Here is a 17,909-nt window from a genome sequence, read left to right on the forward strand (position 1 = left end):
GCCTTTTTTCATAAATCCATCTCGTCTATATTATGGTTGGTGACATATTGAAAGAGACATTCAAACTGATATTGAAATTGGATACTATAAAATGGGAAATGGTTTTAATAAGACAATGTTTCATCCAACCATTTATTCTAAAATTAAGTATACATGGCCATGAAGCACAAACATTGAGGAATGTCACACATGTTGTTTTGCCAAACTACATCAAATTCGTACAAGGGGTCTGATCATCAGTCTGTTGCTGACAGGCACACATTGATGTGCACCTCAACTCTGAATAGCGACATTTGCAGCATCGAGTCTTGCATTGCTTCTGGCATGCACAACAAATCATCTCGAGGCAACTTTCTGGGATTGGACTCGGTGACATCAGAATAGGCTCCAGTCCTGAATCGCTACGTTTCCATCCCATTTCCACAGGTGCAGTAAGGGCAGGTATGGCACAACGAGCATTTCTCCATACCATGGCTTGATAGTGTACTCGCATCAAATGGAAATGAAGAGCATCACTTGTCGGTGACATTGCTTCTGGTTTACCAGTCTTGGAGAACAACATATGTCGTGCTGAATCAACAGAGGAACCCTCAAAATTCTCAAAATTCAAAACTCACAATTCGGCTTGGGAACCGGATTAATCGAATTCAGCATACCCTACTTATGTTAAAAAGTGAGGTTCCCAACTTTTACCCAAAAATGCACCTAGAAGCTTATGCATGGCCTTTTTCCATAAATCCGTCTAGTCTATGAGAGCAAACTATCAATATACTGTACTGTGCAGTGGACTGTCTATAAATTTCAACAGAATTGATCTGCTGTTTCACTCTTTTATCTCATTTGCTGCCATCTTTATATTCAGCCCATGCTTTAAAGCAGGAAACATGTGGTTATGGATATTTACCAACAGTATAAAATACCAATTACATCAAATTATTAATATGCATATATTAGATTACTTGCCATGTATAAACCAAATTACAGGTGAATTTTGTACCATTCTCCATCTCAAATCAGTTGAACAATTTTCTCAAATGTTATTACTGTAGAATTTTTATTATCACCAGCAATGGAGGATCGTAAGATAAGTCGCCCCCCCCCCCTTGCTGCAGTCAGACCTGCCCCGCCCACCCCCCCCCCCCATTATATTTCATGTGATTAAATTGCATCACTCCTGTTATGAATGATATATGATGCTTCATTGTGATTAAGATGGGGGATGGGGGGAGGGGTTATTTGCTGGTGTACAATGGGCTGGATTGAGGCATCGGCCAGTTAGGCCTAGGGCCCTGCGCTTGAAGGGGCCCCGCACCTAAGGCTTCTGGATGAAGCCTTCACCAATCTCTACATAACTGAATTTGAATAAACAAATATATCATTGGATCGACAGATAATTAAATACATAACTAGAGAGTTCATACAAAACATTACCCCATGCTGTGTTCAAAATAACACTGTCGAACACATATTCAGGAGTTAAACGAAGGATAACAAATATAAATCCACTTGCACATTTTGTTCCTTGTTCAGCACGTTCAGGAAATCTTGTTGGTTCATGAGCTGCAGAAAGCTGTGTCAATGCTTTCATTTTTTTTGGATTAATTCAAGTACTTTACAATATTTCCTTTTGACATCTGCCCATGGTTGGAAACTACTCATTGATTCGCTGCATGGTGGTGTTCCCAAATAAAAGCAAGCATTTTTCGTTTAGAAATCTGGACTTTTCTCATGCCTACTCATGGCCTCTCTCTCTCTCTCTCTCCCTCTCCCTCTCCCCTGCTCCCTCTCCCCTGCTCCCTCTCTCCCTCAAAACACTGAAAATGGCCTGGGGTCCCACAAACTCTTAATCTGGGCCTGCCTCATGCACATCCATTATACAAGTTTATTAAACTGCATAGTCAGGAGATGTAAAGCAGGATGGTTGGATATGTGTGTGTTTTTGTCAATACCAGGGTGGAAGAGGGCACAATGTGTGTTGCTTATAAGCCGGATGTATGTCTTGTCATTTTATTGTCCCCCGTCGCACCGCGGAGAGAAAGGGGGACGATGGTTTTGCCCTCCGTCCGTGTGTCCGTCCGTCCGTCCGTGCATGCGTACGTACGTGCGTGTGTAAGCGAAGGACCGCATTCAAATTTGGTGTGTGGGTGCAACCCACGTCAAAATCCAAGATGGCCGCCGCCATGTCTGTCTGAACCTTGTGAGCTGAATATCTTGAAAAATAAGCGAAGTACCAACTTCTAATCTGGTGTGTGGGTGTATCTAGGCATAAGGAAGAAAGCTATTGAAAATTGGGTCGCCACGTCAAAATCCAAGATGGCCGCCACCATATATATGTCTGAACCTTGTGAACGAAATATCTTGAAAAATAAATGAACTACTAACGTCTAGTCTTGAAAATTGGGTCGCCACGTCAAAATCCAAGATGGCCGCCTTGCGTCTTCCACTTTGTCAACTCGCATCACTTCACCGACAGGGGGCATAGGCGTAACGCCTGTTTGATGATAAATATTGTTACAGCCATTGCATAGTTCCAGTGTCCTGGTACGAATCCCGGTGGGCCGTGTCAACATGGCTGCAATGGCCGGCTGATTTGATGGCCCTGAGCTGGATCATGTGTCTATTGCCACAATACCGTGTTGGTCGGACCACCGAGCCAGCTGATGTGTTACACTGGTCTGTACTATTCACCTGATTCCTAATTAATGGCTGGGCGGAGCTGGTGAGCACCCGGCACACTTGCTATGGGTGCTGGTTGCCATTATCTAATTAGTGCATTAGCGGATGTGCCAAATTGTAGCAGTGACCACCACCACCTAAATTCACTCTGAGACCAAGTTGATTTAATTATAACTGGTACACGGAGGACAGGAATACCAAGAAACAATAACAATCAATTGGGATACAAACCCCTTAACCCACTACTGAATTCTGCACCCACGAAACCAAATGAACGAACAGGAACATGTGAATTATGTAATCCTAAGGCCTTCGTCATTCCACGTGAGATAAGCAACAAATAAGAGGCTGACGATACAAAAGTACCCCAGCTGTAACTGGCGGGACACAGCAGGAACTGATGCAGATAGTCAAAGAAGCCCGTCACGCCCTTTATGTAGATTGTGATCTCTATGTGCAGCCCAGTGCTACATAGAGAGGAGAAGCGTGGCCGTCGGGGAGGAGGTGTGGCACAGTGCTGCAGCTTTGCTTTTCAGACTCGATGAAGCATTTCCAAGGCTGGTTACCTGCATCCTTCCCCCCTCCAACCCTCCCTCCCCCCTCCCTGCTATGTGAGCTTATTTAATGTCTGGCCTCCACCTCCATCCGTGTTGTGCCTCGCCCCTGCCCTCTCACTCATTATTGGCCTGAGGGTTCATTTGATGGGTGAGAGGACCGCTCCCTTGTACTTGTCACCAGGACGGTCCTCCTCCTTTCCTTGGACAGAACTGGAATGCTGTTTCCCATCTAAACGGGTGCTTCAAGGCCTATCAAGATGCCATAAAGAACACAAACTAGAGAGTTCATAGAACACGATACCCCATGCAATGTTTAAGTACATACTTCAATTTTAATAATATAATGATGTTAAAGAACATTTTAAAATGTGGAAGTTTAGTGCTACTGAAGCAGTCTTATACATCACCTTTACACACTGTAATAAGATGACGTTGAATTGAAGTTTAGCATATGTTGGCTTTATTGATCACCATAGAATGCAGAGTCAATTAGCATTGACATCGCCATTTCGGAGGCCTCTTCTTCACCCTCACTCACCATGCCCTCTCATGCTATATATCGATATATAGCGCGGTCCTTGAAAGTATTAGGAAGGCGATTTGTGTTTACAGTGTTCAAGTATATAATTCAATTTAGATAAAGGTTTAAAGAGGTTTAAAGGTGTATAAACAAATGAATTCTGGGGTTTACGGCCATTTTTATCAGCGGATACCCTATCTAATGCACTACATTAGTGATTTGTGCCTGTTGTTTATGTCCTTTATAATGTCCCTAAAAACGTTTTCTGTTTGAAATGACGGACATAAACCAATTGCTTAACCCCGCTTTTCACTTCGCGCACATGGGTAATGACAGATTACAAAGGGTGGAACATTGAATGGGGGTTCAAAGGTATGACGGTTTTTCGACACATTGGGGAAGGTGGGCAACGTCTGTCCATACATAAACCAATGCATGTTTAATATAATGACTGCATCACCTCACGCTTATTCTAAGACATTTACTATGGGAGATAACTAAATGATGCTAACGAATGTTATGCCCTAGATGTCATTTCCACAACAATATTTTGCAATAGTGTTCTCCATTAATGCCAGTGTTATAAACTGACTACCAGACTTCTTTCCAGGGAGACTTCTCAATTGAGAATTAAGAAAACCTCACGGAGTTCAAACCGAGATTTATTCAATTATTGCGGAGAGAAAACCGACACTATACACACACAATACATGAAAATATACGCACAAACATAGAACCGACGCGACGTCCATTCGAAGGAGTTCTCTGAGCCAAGCCTCGCAGTGTTCCTGTTAAACAGGCACAATTCCCTTTGATCTTGTTTGCTTGAGATCCAGGGTCACTGATAGGTAGTCTTCCTGGACGTGATTTCCAAAATCTAGGATAATTTTTCGGTTAGGAGTACACCCACAATGAAACCATTGCAGCCTCAGTACACCATCTGCTACACCACTTTAGATGTTGCCGCCAATTTTATTCGTCTCTCGTCGTAAACGATAAAATTTTAACCAACCAAAATTATTTCTGCACATAACACACTCATAGTTATGAGCTAGTATATAAAATCCTTTTTTTTTTTTAACTAAATCGTTTTCCCCAAAAATTACAATTGAAGCGGGAACCACAGCTGGACCGGATGTGACGTGATCGCTTGACTAAACGGCCATTTTCTTTCGTCTCTGTCTCGTCGGCTGTGTTCAGTTTAGCTTCCGGTTTTTTTTGATTTTGTACTTCAGTAGCTGAATTAAGTAATTTATTCGTCTAAATATCAGACTACTAGTACCCGACTGCAAAGCCGCAATGAGCCGGCGAGGCCAAAGCCTCTTGCCACGATTTTACCCATCACGATGGCATCAGTGGGTTAGGTAGGTGTAGTAGGTACAGTACCTCACCTGGTAAGACTTGGTAAAAGAGAAGAGCAGACAGTCCTCCCCAATACCTACATACAATAAATGTCACAAGAAGCTTAAGGAAGTAACTATACAGTATACGATGAGCTAGCTTCGGGCCTATTTTAAGAAATTTTAACTGGGCTTAACATACGTTTTCACAGTATGTGTGTAGTCTTCTAACTTCAGTCGCTGTCAGGCTGGTTCTCTCTGGGCACTGCGGCTTCCCCCACCAGAAGAAGTTAGCTTGCAGTAAGATCAGCGCCGTTTCAACGGCAATGTGAGACTGTCGTTAATCAAACCGTGTCGATGGCGCTGATTGGCTGACCTAAGCTGATCGCTGATTGGTCAGCTCACAAAATTTCGCAAATTCAGACCTAAAATGAGAAATGACACCATTTGCATTCCGGATGAGATTAAAATTGATAAAATTTACTTCATGATTAATTCGGTGAATTCCGTCTCAACTTCGGAAATTTCCGGCTGTGAAAAACTATTCCCTACGGCCGCGAGATTTCTAAAAAATAATTCTTCGTCAATTTTAGAATATTTGACGCCGTTTTCACCCTCCGAAATGCGTAATAAGCTTTTTTGAATTTTTTTTTGAAATGCTCGAATCTCATTGGTTCCGGTGTTTGGTGACGATTTTTGTTGAAGATAATGAGGTTGGTCTTAAAGTATTTTAATTACAAATTAGAGGTGCGTAAGATTGTGAATCAAACAAAGACGGGTGAAACAAACTCATATTGAACTTTTTCTCAATTTTTTTTATGCATTCTTCCGCATCCGGACGATGGCGGCCTCCATTGAGTGATTTGGTTTTAGAAATATTTTTTCAAATGCTCGAATCTCATTGGTTCCGGTGTTTGGTGACGATTTTCGTTGAAGATAACCAGGCCTGTGCGAGCCGAGGTTGGTCTTAAAGTATTTTAATTACAAATTAGAGGTGCATAAGATGGTGAATCAAACAAAGACGGGTGAAACAAACTCCTGTTGAACCTTTTTCAATTTGTTATGTATACTTCCGCATCCGCAAGATGGCGGCCTCCATTGAGCGATTTGGTGCGTCACAGCTTCGGAATTCTCAAGCCAAGGGATCCAGCATAATCTGGTTTTCAACATAATACGTACGCGTTTATTCACAACACCGGCTTCGCTGGCTATAATGCTCGATTTTATTTCGTCGCCCTGTATGGGGCCCAAAAAAGGTTTGTACGTCGCGACCTAATTTATACAGTTTGTAATTTATACAGCCGCGCCAGGGCCCTATACCCAGGCACCCAGGTACCCAGGCAGCACGTGTTCAAACTTCGAGATAAATAATCGTCTTTGTTTAAATATTCAGCATTTCTCAAAAACTTATCGATGGACAAAATGTAGTAGACAGATTTGGTACTCAATAAAAATAAATCGATTTAATTTTCGTAGCATTCAATGACATGATCAATCATAACAGCCCTTAAATGAACACCAAATGGGTCGATTATATTCGAAAATTTTTACAACGCGCCAAATTTGGACAATAGACCAACAAGTAACGTTATGCAGACGTTCACAATAGACGTTGCGCTTCGCAACCAACAGATAACGTTATGTAGATGTTTTACAATGGACGTTGCGCTTCACAACCAACAGATAACGTTATGTAGACGTTTTACAATGGACGATTTTTTTTATTTGATCTTGGTTTCTCCTTGCTCGCGAACCATTCCATTAAACTAGATACATCCAAATCTTACTTACATCGATGTTAATCCACCAAAATGGCATAAGCATGCTTGTGGTGCACACACAAGTCTGCAAATGACATTTTGTGAAAGGTTTTTTTGTTACACTCTACAATCGATTAAATTGTGTGTTTCGCATTCGTAAAAGTAATCGCATACTCGCTAATAATAACAATCGCTAATTCCTAATAGGTATTCCATTCCTTGTTCTGCTCATTCCTCGTTCGCTTCAACTGATTCGGAATAAAGGACCTCACCAATTATGCAGAATATGCATTCATTGGGATATCGACTCTATCACAAATGCCAGAATCAAGAGGGTGTCAGCAGAATATCAGAACGTCACCTCTAAAAACGTATACCTTATCCAAAATACAACACAACTTCAGGTTGGCCAACCTATTGCACATTAATTAATTTCCAGTGGATCTCCGTGTTTTTTTTTACGTCACCTGAACTGGAACTTCAAAACTTTACCTCATCCCATCTCAATATACACCTTATCCAACCTTATAATACAACATAACGTCGGGCGGCCACCCCACACAATTTCCAGCGGATCTCCGTTTTCTTTTACGTCACCTAACCTGGAATTCATATATACCTATTCATATATCTATTCATATATTCATATATATTCATATATTCCATATACTGTATATCTAACTCCGGAGCTTTCTGCATAAGTGCCTTGGGGAATCGCACACCGACCCCATGTCTAAATACTGTTGCGGATCCGGGGGTCGACACTCCCCTTACCAAGGGGGGGTTAATCCCCTTGTCTTTTAAACTGGCCGATCCCCCAGCCCTGGTAATTATAACGCTCCTCTGCGGTCGAGATTGGCCAGGGTGATTGGTCAAGATGGATTCCCAAATACCTGCGTGCCAATCCCTCCGCAAAGCAGGGAGATAATTTCCGCCCGGGCCACGGATATGATGGAAATTGCCGAGCGGTTTAGCAATCCGAAGCACGAGCCGTTAACAAAAGGACTAAACCCGATTCTGAGCGGTTCTGAAATCGTGCCACCGGTACTCAATTGAGGAAATCACGAAAGCGATCGGATGGAGGAACAGAAACCAAAGTAAAGAAGAACACATAATTTATTAACAATACTGAAGAGGAAACGAAAGCAAGGATGTACAGTGGAAGAGCAAAAGGACACGGGGCAAGCTTATACAGTCTTAATTAACACGCCCAGGACAACACAAACAGACTTACACGAAAGGGGAATAGCAGGGAGGAAGGTCCAAGCAGATGGGCCAATGTTGTCTCCGGCCCCGGTTCACGCTCCACTCCGGTCCACGCTCCGGTCCCGCGGCGAAACCCGGCAGGCAGCGCGGTTGGTATTGTCGCGGTATTGTCGGCGCGAGCGGACCTTACATGCGGAGGGGGGGGGGGGGGTTCATATATCGGGGAGGAATCGTGTCTCTGACGCTCACTCTTGTCTCACTCCCCCTCTCTCGCTCTTATCTCTGACTCACCGACTCTCTCACTCAACTTCTTGTCTGCAGACCGGCTCCCTCACTCTCTCTGTAAGTAGTCCCACGCGAGCGCTTATATCACGTGCTCGCGTATCAAGCCGCGGGCTTTTAGGACACCCCACCGGTAAGCTCGCCTCGGCCCTGGTTGGTCGCGAGGGCTCAACGACCCTGCCATTAACAGGGCTACGCCTCGCTCCGATAACTCCTCCTCCTTTTTCTCCGCTCTGACCGCATGGTTAATGGCGTTTGAGCCAGGCAGCGAATGCTGCTGGCAAGCAAGGGAACACAATTTGGAGGGAGGCAAGCCGCAAAATGAACAGGATTGAACAAGGGGCCTCGGTTATTTGATTAATGCAACGCAGAGTCAAACTATTGGAAACAGAGCCTTACCTGAAACACATACTAATGAAATAACTGAAGAAGTTCCTATGGTGACCTACGTGTTGCAATATGGACTAACTAGGGTGCGACCTTTGACCGTTAGAATATGGGGATATTTACAGGGAATTATTTACAAGGCTTATTATTTTACAAAGTGAAGGTTATAAAAACCGCAACACAGCACCCTCCCTTTCTCCAGGTCCGCCCCGGGCCGTTTCACAAGGGATATCTTTTACCATTATATGTGACACTTAGGTGTGGTTACCCTCTACTTTTAACCTCACCCTGAGTGCGACATGTTTAAAACTAGATATGTCCCGCCTGCTGCATTGCATTCTACCTGGCAGACTCACGCCCACAGAATAACCGAATTCGGAATTAATTTTCAAACTAAACATTTACGGTGGGGAGCATTATTTACAAAGACTAGTACTACTATTTGGATTATTTACACTAAAACCCAGGACCTGTCTTTTGGGAAACAAAAAGCAGATGGTTTAAAAAGAGGAAAGGTCATGCACTGCACTGTACCGATACACCATACCCACATGCTCAGAGATGCACAATTGATATTGCAGTGCACCACAAAGCACAAAAGCACCACTATGCACAAAAAGCACCATCAAGTGCACAGTCTTACATTTCAATAAGTAAATGAACTGGCGTCTTCTCAGGTGGGCCGATGGCTGCTGGGCCGATGGTTCTGGCCGCCTTCTCACTTGCTGCCTATTTGGATTTTAAAAAGGGTACAAATCGCGGCCTCTTTTTTTCTTCTTTTTTAAAAAATTAAGGCCAGCAGGGGCCAACTAAGGTGGTCCACCTGCTTGGCATAGGTGCCACTTTGACCGTGGTCCGCAAGCAAGATTTCCAGCAGATATGCCATGCCACAGACGTGTGCTCTATAAAGTGGTGCTCGGCCACAAAAACGTGTGGTCCATAAAGTGGGCTTGGCCACAAACGTGTGGTCCATAGGTGGTGTACCGGTCCAGGCAGCGAGGGTGCGGGCGCACAACTACGACGCCTGCACACTTTCCCCTCGGTACCCAAAGACCACGGCCCATGGGTGGGGTAGGAAGACAAAGCAGAGTTAGCGATGGGTAAGGGCGCAAGGGTACACACAATAACAAGGCAATGCAGAGTGAGGTGCGCAGGAGAGCGAGCCGAGAAAGCTCGTCCCTACCGTATGTCACCCCCCCATGTCACCTACACTACCCCTTGCCCCTCCCCGTATCTACACCATTTACAAATCCGTCGCGACGTCCTGTCTTCTCCATATCTCCCCTAATTCCAAATTCGTCATCAATCCCTCCAAACCAAATTTGCCACGAATCCCAATTCCTCATCAATCCCTCCTAAGGAGAGAGAGATGGAACCATGAACAATGTCTCTATTAGGTTATGATGCATCTTACAACCAACCAAACATTTGCAAAATCGGTGTGGAGTCTGTCACCTCGGTAAGTGGATGCAGATGGTGCGAATAAATTTTCAATCCTAAACTACCTTCTAAATGACATTAACACACTTTACTCTACCCGGGGTCTTTCCCTGCAAAACCATTGGCCATCTTTACTCTATGTGGTTCTAAAAACCAATTCCCATTGAACATACTGTGGCGCTCACCAATTTGGGGTCTCACTCCCCCAATTATACTCCCTGTGCCCTCGCACAATTTTAGGGCTGGGTCGTGTGGCTCCCCTAGCAGGTCTACTTACCTGCACACCTCCGCCACTGCAGTTGCCTCCCGAGCTTACCTGCTCCTCACCCTAACCTACCTGGGGAAGGCCCTCCCTGGCTCTCTCACGCCCTACCGCCCTCTCTGGCGTCGGGCTACCCGGGTCCGTCCTCCGGATCCTCGGGCCCCATTGAACACTAACTGGCTCCCAGAGCCTACCTGCGGCCTCACCTGGCCGACAGACTTAACAGTGGCGGAGTGCTCAACCAATCCTTCTCACTAACAGGCCACACGCCCAGCCAATTTCATCTCACTAATGCACCCCTCAAAGCAACAACTTGCTACTACTCGCACCACAGATGTCAATATCCAACCACAATTTACCTACTCCCTCTACCTAACTTTAAACTACCCTCCCCGGATACTCGTGAAGGGGGTCCATCCTTCCCCCATTCACTCTTTCGCACCATACACTCCACTCCACGTATTCCACACTCCCACTCCACACCATCCATTCCAGACCATTTATTCCAGCCAACCATTCTCCCTTGCCACCATGCAAGCCAATCACCCAATGCACAATCACACCTTTCACAATACTCTGCTCAGGACACTTTCTACACACACACACACAGCATTCACGAGCAATGCCTCATTTCAACAAGCTCACCACAAAGAACTTCCATACCAATTCCTCATTTCACCAGCACAACTGGGAACTTCCATTCGCAATTCCTTATTCATCACTCTCACTCCAAACACACTGCATCATCTAATCTACCTGGTTTCCCTCTAGCTTAGTGCTCCCCGTCTTCCCTTATACTATTGCACATCCCACGTCGTTAACATCCATCTAACCTATTCTACATCCCCTCTACCGGTATCAATGTCGCTACTTAAATCTACAGTTACCTATGGTCATCTTGCTAACTCCTATCAATAACCTAAACCTCCCGGGCTAGTTTGTATTGCCATACCCCATAAAACTACTGCTCATGTGTCCCACAAAAGATGAGTAATGTGAATGGTAAAACTACCATCCATCACTACATCATATACCATTTGCCATCATCACTATCACTATCCAGTCACTACTCTGAACCTCTCGGTGCGTCAATGCGTTTTCAAATCTCGGCTTCGAAAAGCCGGCTATCTGTGCGGATGGTCAGTCTCCTGTTGGTTGGGTCCGTCCGGCATCGATTCTGGGGAGGAGGTTTTGTCGGGCCAAGGCTCCAAGCACCATCCCTACGCAGGGCCTTGCACTCCCAAGCGCGATGGCCCAGCCTTGCCCGGTCGGAGCGCCGCCACCACAAGGGGGCACCGCTCCGACCCCTTCTCCTTCCCCTCGAACCGGGCCGCCCGCTTTGCCTGGCAAAGCGCGGTACTGACCGTACAGGGCGGGGCCCGGCCCGAATCGTGCACGGCGCTGCGAGCAGAAGCGACGCGACTACGATCCTGGCCGGCTCCTGCAGCACACAAAGAACACCACGCACCGAGAGCTCGCGTCGGCTATACGTCCGCCTAACCGCTGCCCCGGTCAACGTCGATGCTCGCCTCGCATGCTCACACCACGCGTTCCGTTCTACACTCATACATCTCATACACTCCGTCAATTCCACCACCGCACTCTCTGTTACACACCACTCGCTGTTTGCACACTCCATAATACACCTCTTTCGTGCACCGTCTTGCGCACTCTCTCCCGGTACGTACTCCGTACCACTCATGGGGGTGCACTCTTGCATCCACCCATTCAGCACACACCTACTCACGGGTGTGCAATCCCCTGTCGCACACCAAATCACGCGCTCCACCACTAACTCAGGTGTGCATTCTCGCACACGCTCCTCAACCATTCCAGGTGTGCATTCTTTCTCACTCGCCACAATCAACTCACTCTCCGTGTCACAATCACTCCTACTTCCACACTCTGTATCGCTCTCACTCTCTGTGTCGCATTCATCACACATACACTCCGACGTGCGTTCGCTCTCGCACTCGGTATCACACTCTCGCTCCGGTGCCATTCGTACATGCGTGCCATTGCCATTCATAACGCGCACCACGGACCTTTTACGAGCGCCCGGGTGCCGTCTCGATCCCAACCGCGCGAAAATTATTTTTGCGCCAAACACTTTCCCGCAAAATCTCTAAGCACCATATATCACCCGGCTCACCTTGGCGCTTCTTCTTCCTCCCCGCTCTAACACCTGCAAACTTTCATTGGGGTTAAGCACGGCATCACGATGTGAGCACAGACTTTGTACATTTTCCATCCCTTCCTCCCGCTGTTGCTCTTCTAGGTCTGGCGTCTCTTCCCACCCAATTTCCACTATTGCTTCGATTTTAACTTATTTTTCCTTTCTCTCGACGACCGCTGGCTCTATTAAAATTTTATTTTCTACTTCGGCGGTCGCCGGCTTCCCCATACCCCGGGTCGCGATTTCGATACCCGTCCACGTGACTTCGCTTTGCTCACCTTCGCTCACCCCGTGCTTCTCAAGTCGCGTTACCTCGTCGCGTACAAATGCGACCTCCTCGTCCGACCTGTGGTTTCTCTCCCTCTCCAATTCCTTTGTCTCATGCATGGCCTTGTCCCTCGCTAGCCCCTCGTTAATTTCTTGGGCTTGACCATTTATGTCTTCCAATCGGTCCCCTACTTTGCCCTCTAATCCTACCAATTTGACCTCTAGGCCCCCACTTTGGCTTCCCATGTCATTTCTCAATTCCCCAATTGCTCCCCCATTCTATTTTCCATTCCCTCACTATCGGCCCTCATTTCTCCCATATCCTTCCTCAATCCCCCAATTTGGCTTCCCATATCATTCCTCAATTCCCCAAATTTGCTTTCTAAGTTATTGATGTTGCTCCTTGCTTCTTCCCTCATTGCATCCATCTTACTCCCCGATTCTACCATATAGGCCCTCATTTGTATCATAAACAACTGGAAGTCCCCTGGCCCCGTGGGCTCGGCACTCGCCGCCATGTGCGAGGCGCCGCCATTTTGTGCGCCTGCAACCCCCGCTACCGCACCTTCTTCGACCTCCTCTTCCATTACTCCCACTTCTTCCCTGGGGTCCTGGGTTGCCTCTAACTCCTCATTTCCCCCCACCGGCATCCGATCGCCTTGATTATCCATGGCACGATTCTAATTTGGTTTTTAATAAAAATTTTGGCCGCTCGTAATTTTGACCAAATTTTTTTACAGTGTCCAAAATTTGGTTTGGGTCCCAAATCCCACTCCCGGACACCAATTGTTGCGGATCCGGGGTCGGCGCTCCCCTTACCAAGGGGGGGTCAATCCCCTTGTCTTTTAAACTGGCCGATGGCAGCCCTGGTAATTATAACGCTCCTCTGCGGTCGAGATTGGCCAGGGTGATTGGTCAAGATGGATTCCCAAATACCTGCGTGCCAATCCCTCCGCAAAGCAGGGAGATAACTTCCGCCCGGGCCACGGATATGATGGAAACTGCCGAGCGGTTTAGCAATCCGAAGCCCGAGCCGTTAACAAAAGGACTAAACCTGATTCTGAGCGGTTCTGAAATCGTGCCGCCGGTACTCAATTGAGGAAATCACGAAAGCGATCGGATGGAGGAACAGAAACCAAAGTAAGGAAGAACACAGAATTTATTAACAATACTGAAGAGGAAACGAAAGCAAGAATGTACAGTGGAAGAGCAAAAGGACACAGGGCAAGCTTATCCAGTCTTAATTAACACGCCCAGGACAACACAAACAGACTTACACGAAAGGGGAATAGCAGAGAGGAAGGTCCAAGCAGATGGGCCAACGTTGGCTCCGGCCCCGGTTCACGCTCCACTCCGGTCCACGCTCCACTCCGGTCCACGCTCCACTCCGGTCCACGCTCCGGTCCCGCGGCGAAACCCGGCAGGCAGCGCGGTTGGTATTGTCGCGGTATTGTCGGCGCGAGCGGACCTTACATGCGGGGGGGAGGGGTTCATATATCGGGGAGGAATCGTGTCTCTGATGCTCACTCTTGTCTCACTCCCCCTCTCTCGCTCTTGTCTCTGACTCACCGACTCTCTCACTCAACTTCTTGTCTGCAGACCGGCTCCCTCCCTCTCTCTGTAAGTAGTCCCACACGAGCGCTTATATCACGCGCTCGCGTATCAAGCCGTGGGCTTTTAGGACACACCCACCGGTAAGCTCGCCTCAGCCCTGGTTGGTCGCGAGGGCTCACCGACCCCGCCCTTAACAGGGATACGCCTCACTCCGATAACTCCTCCCCCTTTTTCTCCGCTCTGACCGCATGGTTAATGGCATTTGAGGCAGGCAGCGAACGCTGCTGGCAAGCAAGGGAACACAATTTGGAGGGAGGCAAGCCACAAAATGAACAGGATTGAACAAGAGGCCTAGGTTATTTGATTAATGCAACGCAGAGTCAAACTATTGGAAACAGAGCCTTACCTGAAACACATACTAATGAAATAACTGAAGAAGTTCCTATGGTGACCTACGTGTTGCAATATGGACTAACTAGGGTGCGACCTTTGACCTTTAGAAGATGGGGATATTTACAGGGAATTATTTACAAGGCTTATTATTTTACAAAGTGAAGGTTGTAAAAACCGCAACAATACTTATAATACACACACAATAACTGAACAAATGTCGATTCTACTTGCGTCCAGGTTCAGGTTCTCCAGGTTCAAATTGCATACCCTTTTCAAGGTTGGCAGAATATAGCAAAACATCGTAATTCACAGGCAGACCCTTCATACCTTGATAGGTCGCCTGGACGCGTTTTGAGCTATACGCCAATCTTTTCCAGCGTTGCAAGCCCGGGATCTCCACCAACTGTTGAAACTGACTTCCAGACTTCTTTCCAGCGAAACTTCTCAATTGAGAATTAAGAAAACCTCACTGAGTTCAAACCGAGATTTATTCAATTATTGCGGAGAGAAAACCGACACTATACACACACAATACATGAAAATATACGCACAAACACAGAACCGACGCGACGTCCATTCGAAGGAGTTCTCTGAGCCAAGCCTCGCAGTGTTCCTGTTAAACAGGCACAATTCCCTTTGATCTTGTTTGCTTGAGATCCGGGGTCACTGATAGGTAGTCTTCTTGGCGCCATGAGGATCTGCTTTCCATTGTACTCGAGATTGCAACGAGAGCAAAAGGGGACTAATGCATACCAACCCAGGGTGTGTCTACATTCTGCCTCTGTACACATTTGCCAGGGTGATTGTTACATGCTCCTCCCCAAACCCCGGTCACGGTGTACCTCCGAGCCCCGAAAGGAGTCACGGCAGAAAGATGTGTTATTCTGTGTGTCAAAGACCAATGGTGAAACCACACCAATTGTTACCAACAAACAAGTATTGTATTAAGGTCACACAAGAATAATAGTACAAGAACAATATTAATCAATTGTACAACAAATATATCATTCCTATGATGGTACCATCAGTTTCGTACAATATAACTCACTGTGCTCCAAGTGAGCGAAAGAACATTCCCAAAGTCTCTGTCCCGGCATCAAGCCAAAGTCGATCCACACTCCGGTGATCATAAGAACGATGTCGTATCGAAACCAGAATCCAGTTCGGCTGACAGTCACGCTGCCAAAGATGCGCAAAGGTGCCCTCAAGAGGCGACTGGGAAATCACACCTTCGGGTATGAACGTTCAATGGCTCCCAAACGGCGAACCGCAAATTCCCACTCGAAATCCACGCTACACACGCAAACCAGCTTAACGACTGGGTGCGGTGAAATGGCTGAAGCGAGGTGAAAAGCCTGGAGCGATGCGAAATCAGGAGCGAGGCAAAATGGCCGACGGGCCCGTACTGAAGGCGTACCTGCACTTCAACAACGATTCTCTTCGGAATCAACCGCAAAACCTGTCACGCAGGTTTATCTGTCACAGCGATAACCACTCTGCCACAGGAATCCCTTTCCCAGGAAACCCAAAGTTCGCTCGTGACCCCCGTTCGCCAGCGTTTGCTCAAGACCTCAAAGCAACTCGGCTTCTTCTCGACCTCACTTGCTCCGCCTCTTCTTCCTCCTCTTCTTCTTCCGGTTTTCTCTCGATCCGGTTTCCGATTTCTTTTAAAACACTAATTTTTTTACCTTTTGCAAACAGTTATCTCCATTTCACTTAAACGATAACAATAATAGTACATGGAACCAAAAATGCTTAGTGGATGAAAACCACAACCACGGAAGTGACGAAGCCGTAACATGATAAAGATCAAACTCACAGAGGTCCAGTGGTTGCTCAATCTTCCTGCTCAGACTGCACGCTGTGAGAATCCATTTAATTATAAAAGAAATATAATTTAGCTGTTGCAATACAGATGGGATGCCGGTAATGACTCACCTGCCCTCCACACACACATATATATCCTTTTATAATTCCACACCAGTTTGCATGGCCTTTGTCACATCCTCTCTGGATAAAGTTTCTCCCACTGCCGATAGGCTCTGGGTTGCAAGACTAGCTCGGTAGTGGTGGACTTACATCCAACTCCAGCTACAAGTGAAGAAAGAAGCATCGAACTACGTAGAAACTGCCATTTTGGTATGGGGCATGGCGTATCACATGTTGGAGCATGCCATCATTACAAGGGGATGTTAGACTGACTGCATCACATGCAATGCATTCCTTGTCATGTATTTGTGTGAAAAAATTGCTGAGGATTTCAGACTGCCAAGAAAAATAGTACAAAGTATAATGTAAACCAGCCTATTTCAGCCCACTGCAGGAGAAAGGCAAAACCTCAACACATAATGAGTGGTGTTTGGCATACTCGCCTGCACTTGCTTAGTGTTGGTCGATAAGAATGTGCAGGCACTGGAATCTAACCCATACCAGCAAGTGGAGAAAGAAAGGAGTCTTTAACTATGCTACTCTTACAAATAACCAGCACAGTACAAGTTAAAACTATATATTTTATGTAGGTTTAGTTGAAAGTTTCTTGTTGATGGAAATTCAAATTATATATCGTTTTGAAGGTTCAGTGGATACCTTGGTGTTTTAATATTGTTAAAAAATGTAATCTTGATAGGAGTTAACATTTGTTCCTTTTATGCTGTGCTGTTGCAGGGTGGATTTCATGCAGAAATCAAGGTTTGTCACCGAGGGAAGCGTGAACAACAGTGAAACCTGTCACACTTCCAGCAAACATGGCTGCCCCACCTGGGCCTGACAGTTTTCGCCTTTTTACCAAGGAGTCCCTGGCTGAACTCGAGAAACGGGCAGCTGAGGTAAAGGCAAAGGCAAAGGCAAAGAAATCCAAAGACAGCCATAAGGACGATGACGAACATGGCCCAAAGCCCAATGCTGACTTAGAGGTTGGAAAACCTCTGCCTCTGATCTACGGTGATGTCCCTTCTGAGTTCATCGCAACACCCATAGAAGACCTGGACCCTTATTACAGCACACGCAAGGCCAGTGGAGACAACTAAATGACTGAAGGCATCAAATGTTTTTATTAAAATTCTGAGAGCAATTACAAGCAAATTAAGTAT

General features: G+C 46.3%; 1 protein-coding gene across 1 annotated transcript in view; it reads left to right on the plus strand.

Moving 5' to 3' along the window:
- LOC137438074 (sodium channel protein type 1 subunit alpha-like) overlaps window positions 1-17,909 on the plus strand; it is a 259,043-nt gene that overhangs the window by 29,879 nt on the left and 211,255 nt on the right. Inside the window, 1 exon segment of the mRNA XM_078766607.1 lies at window positions 17,485-17,828. Coding sequence (XP_078622733.1) covers window positions 17,565-17,828 — 264 coding nt within the window. The 5' untranslated portion in view covers window positions 17,485-17,564.

Source organism: Myxine glutinosa, chromosome 12 (genome assembly GCF_964187855.1).
Source record: "Myxine glutinosa chromosome 12, kmMyxGlut1.1, whole genome shotgun sequence".
Lineage (NCBI taxonomy): Eukaryota > Metazoa > Chordata > Myxini > Myxiniformes > Myxinidae > Myxine > Myxine glutinosa.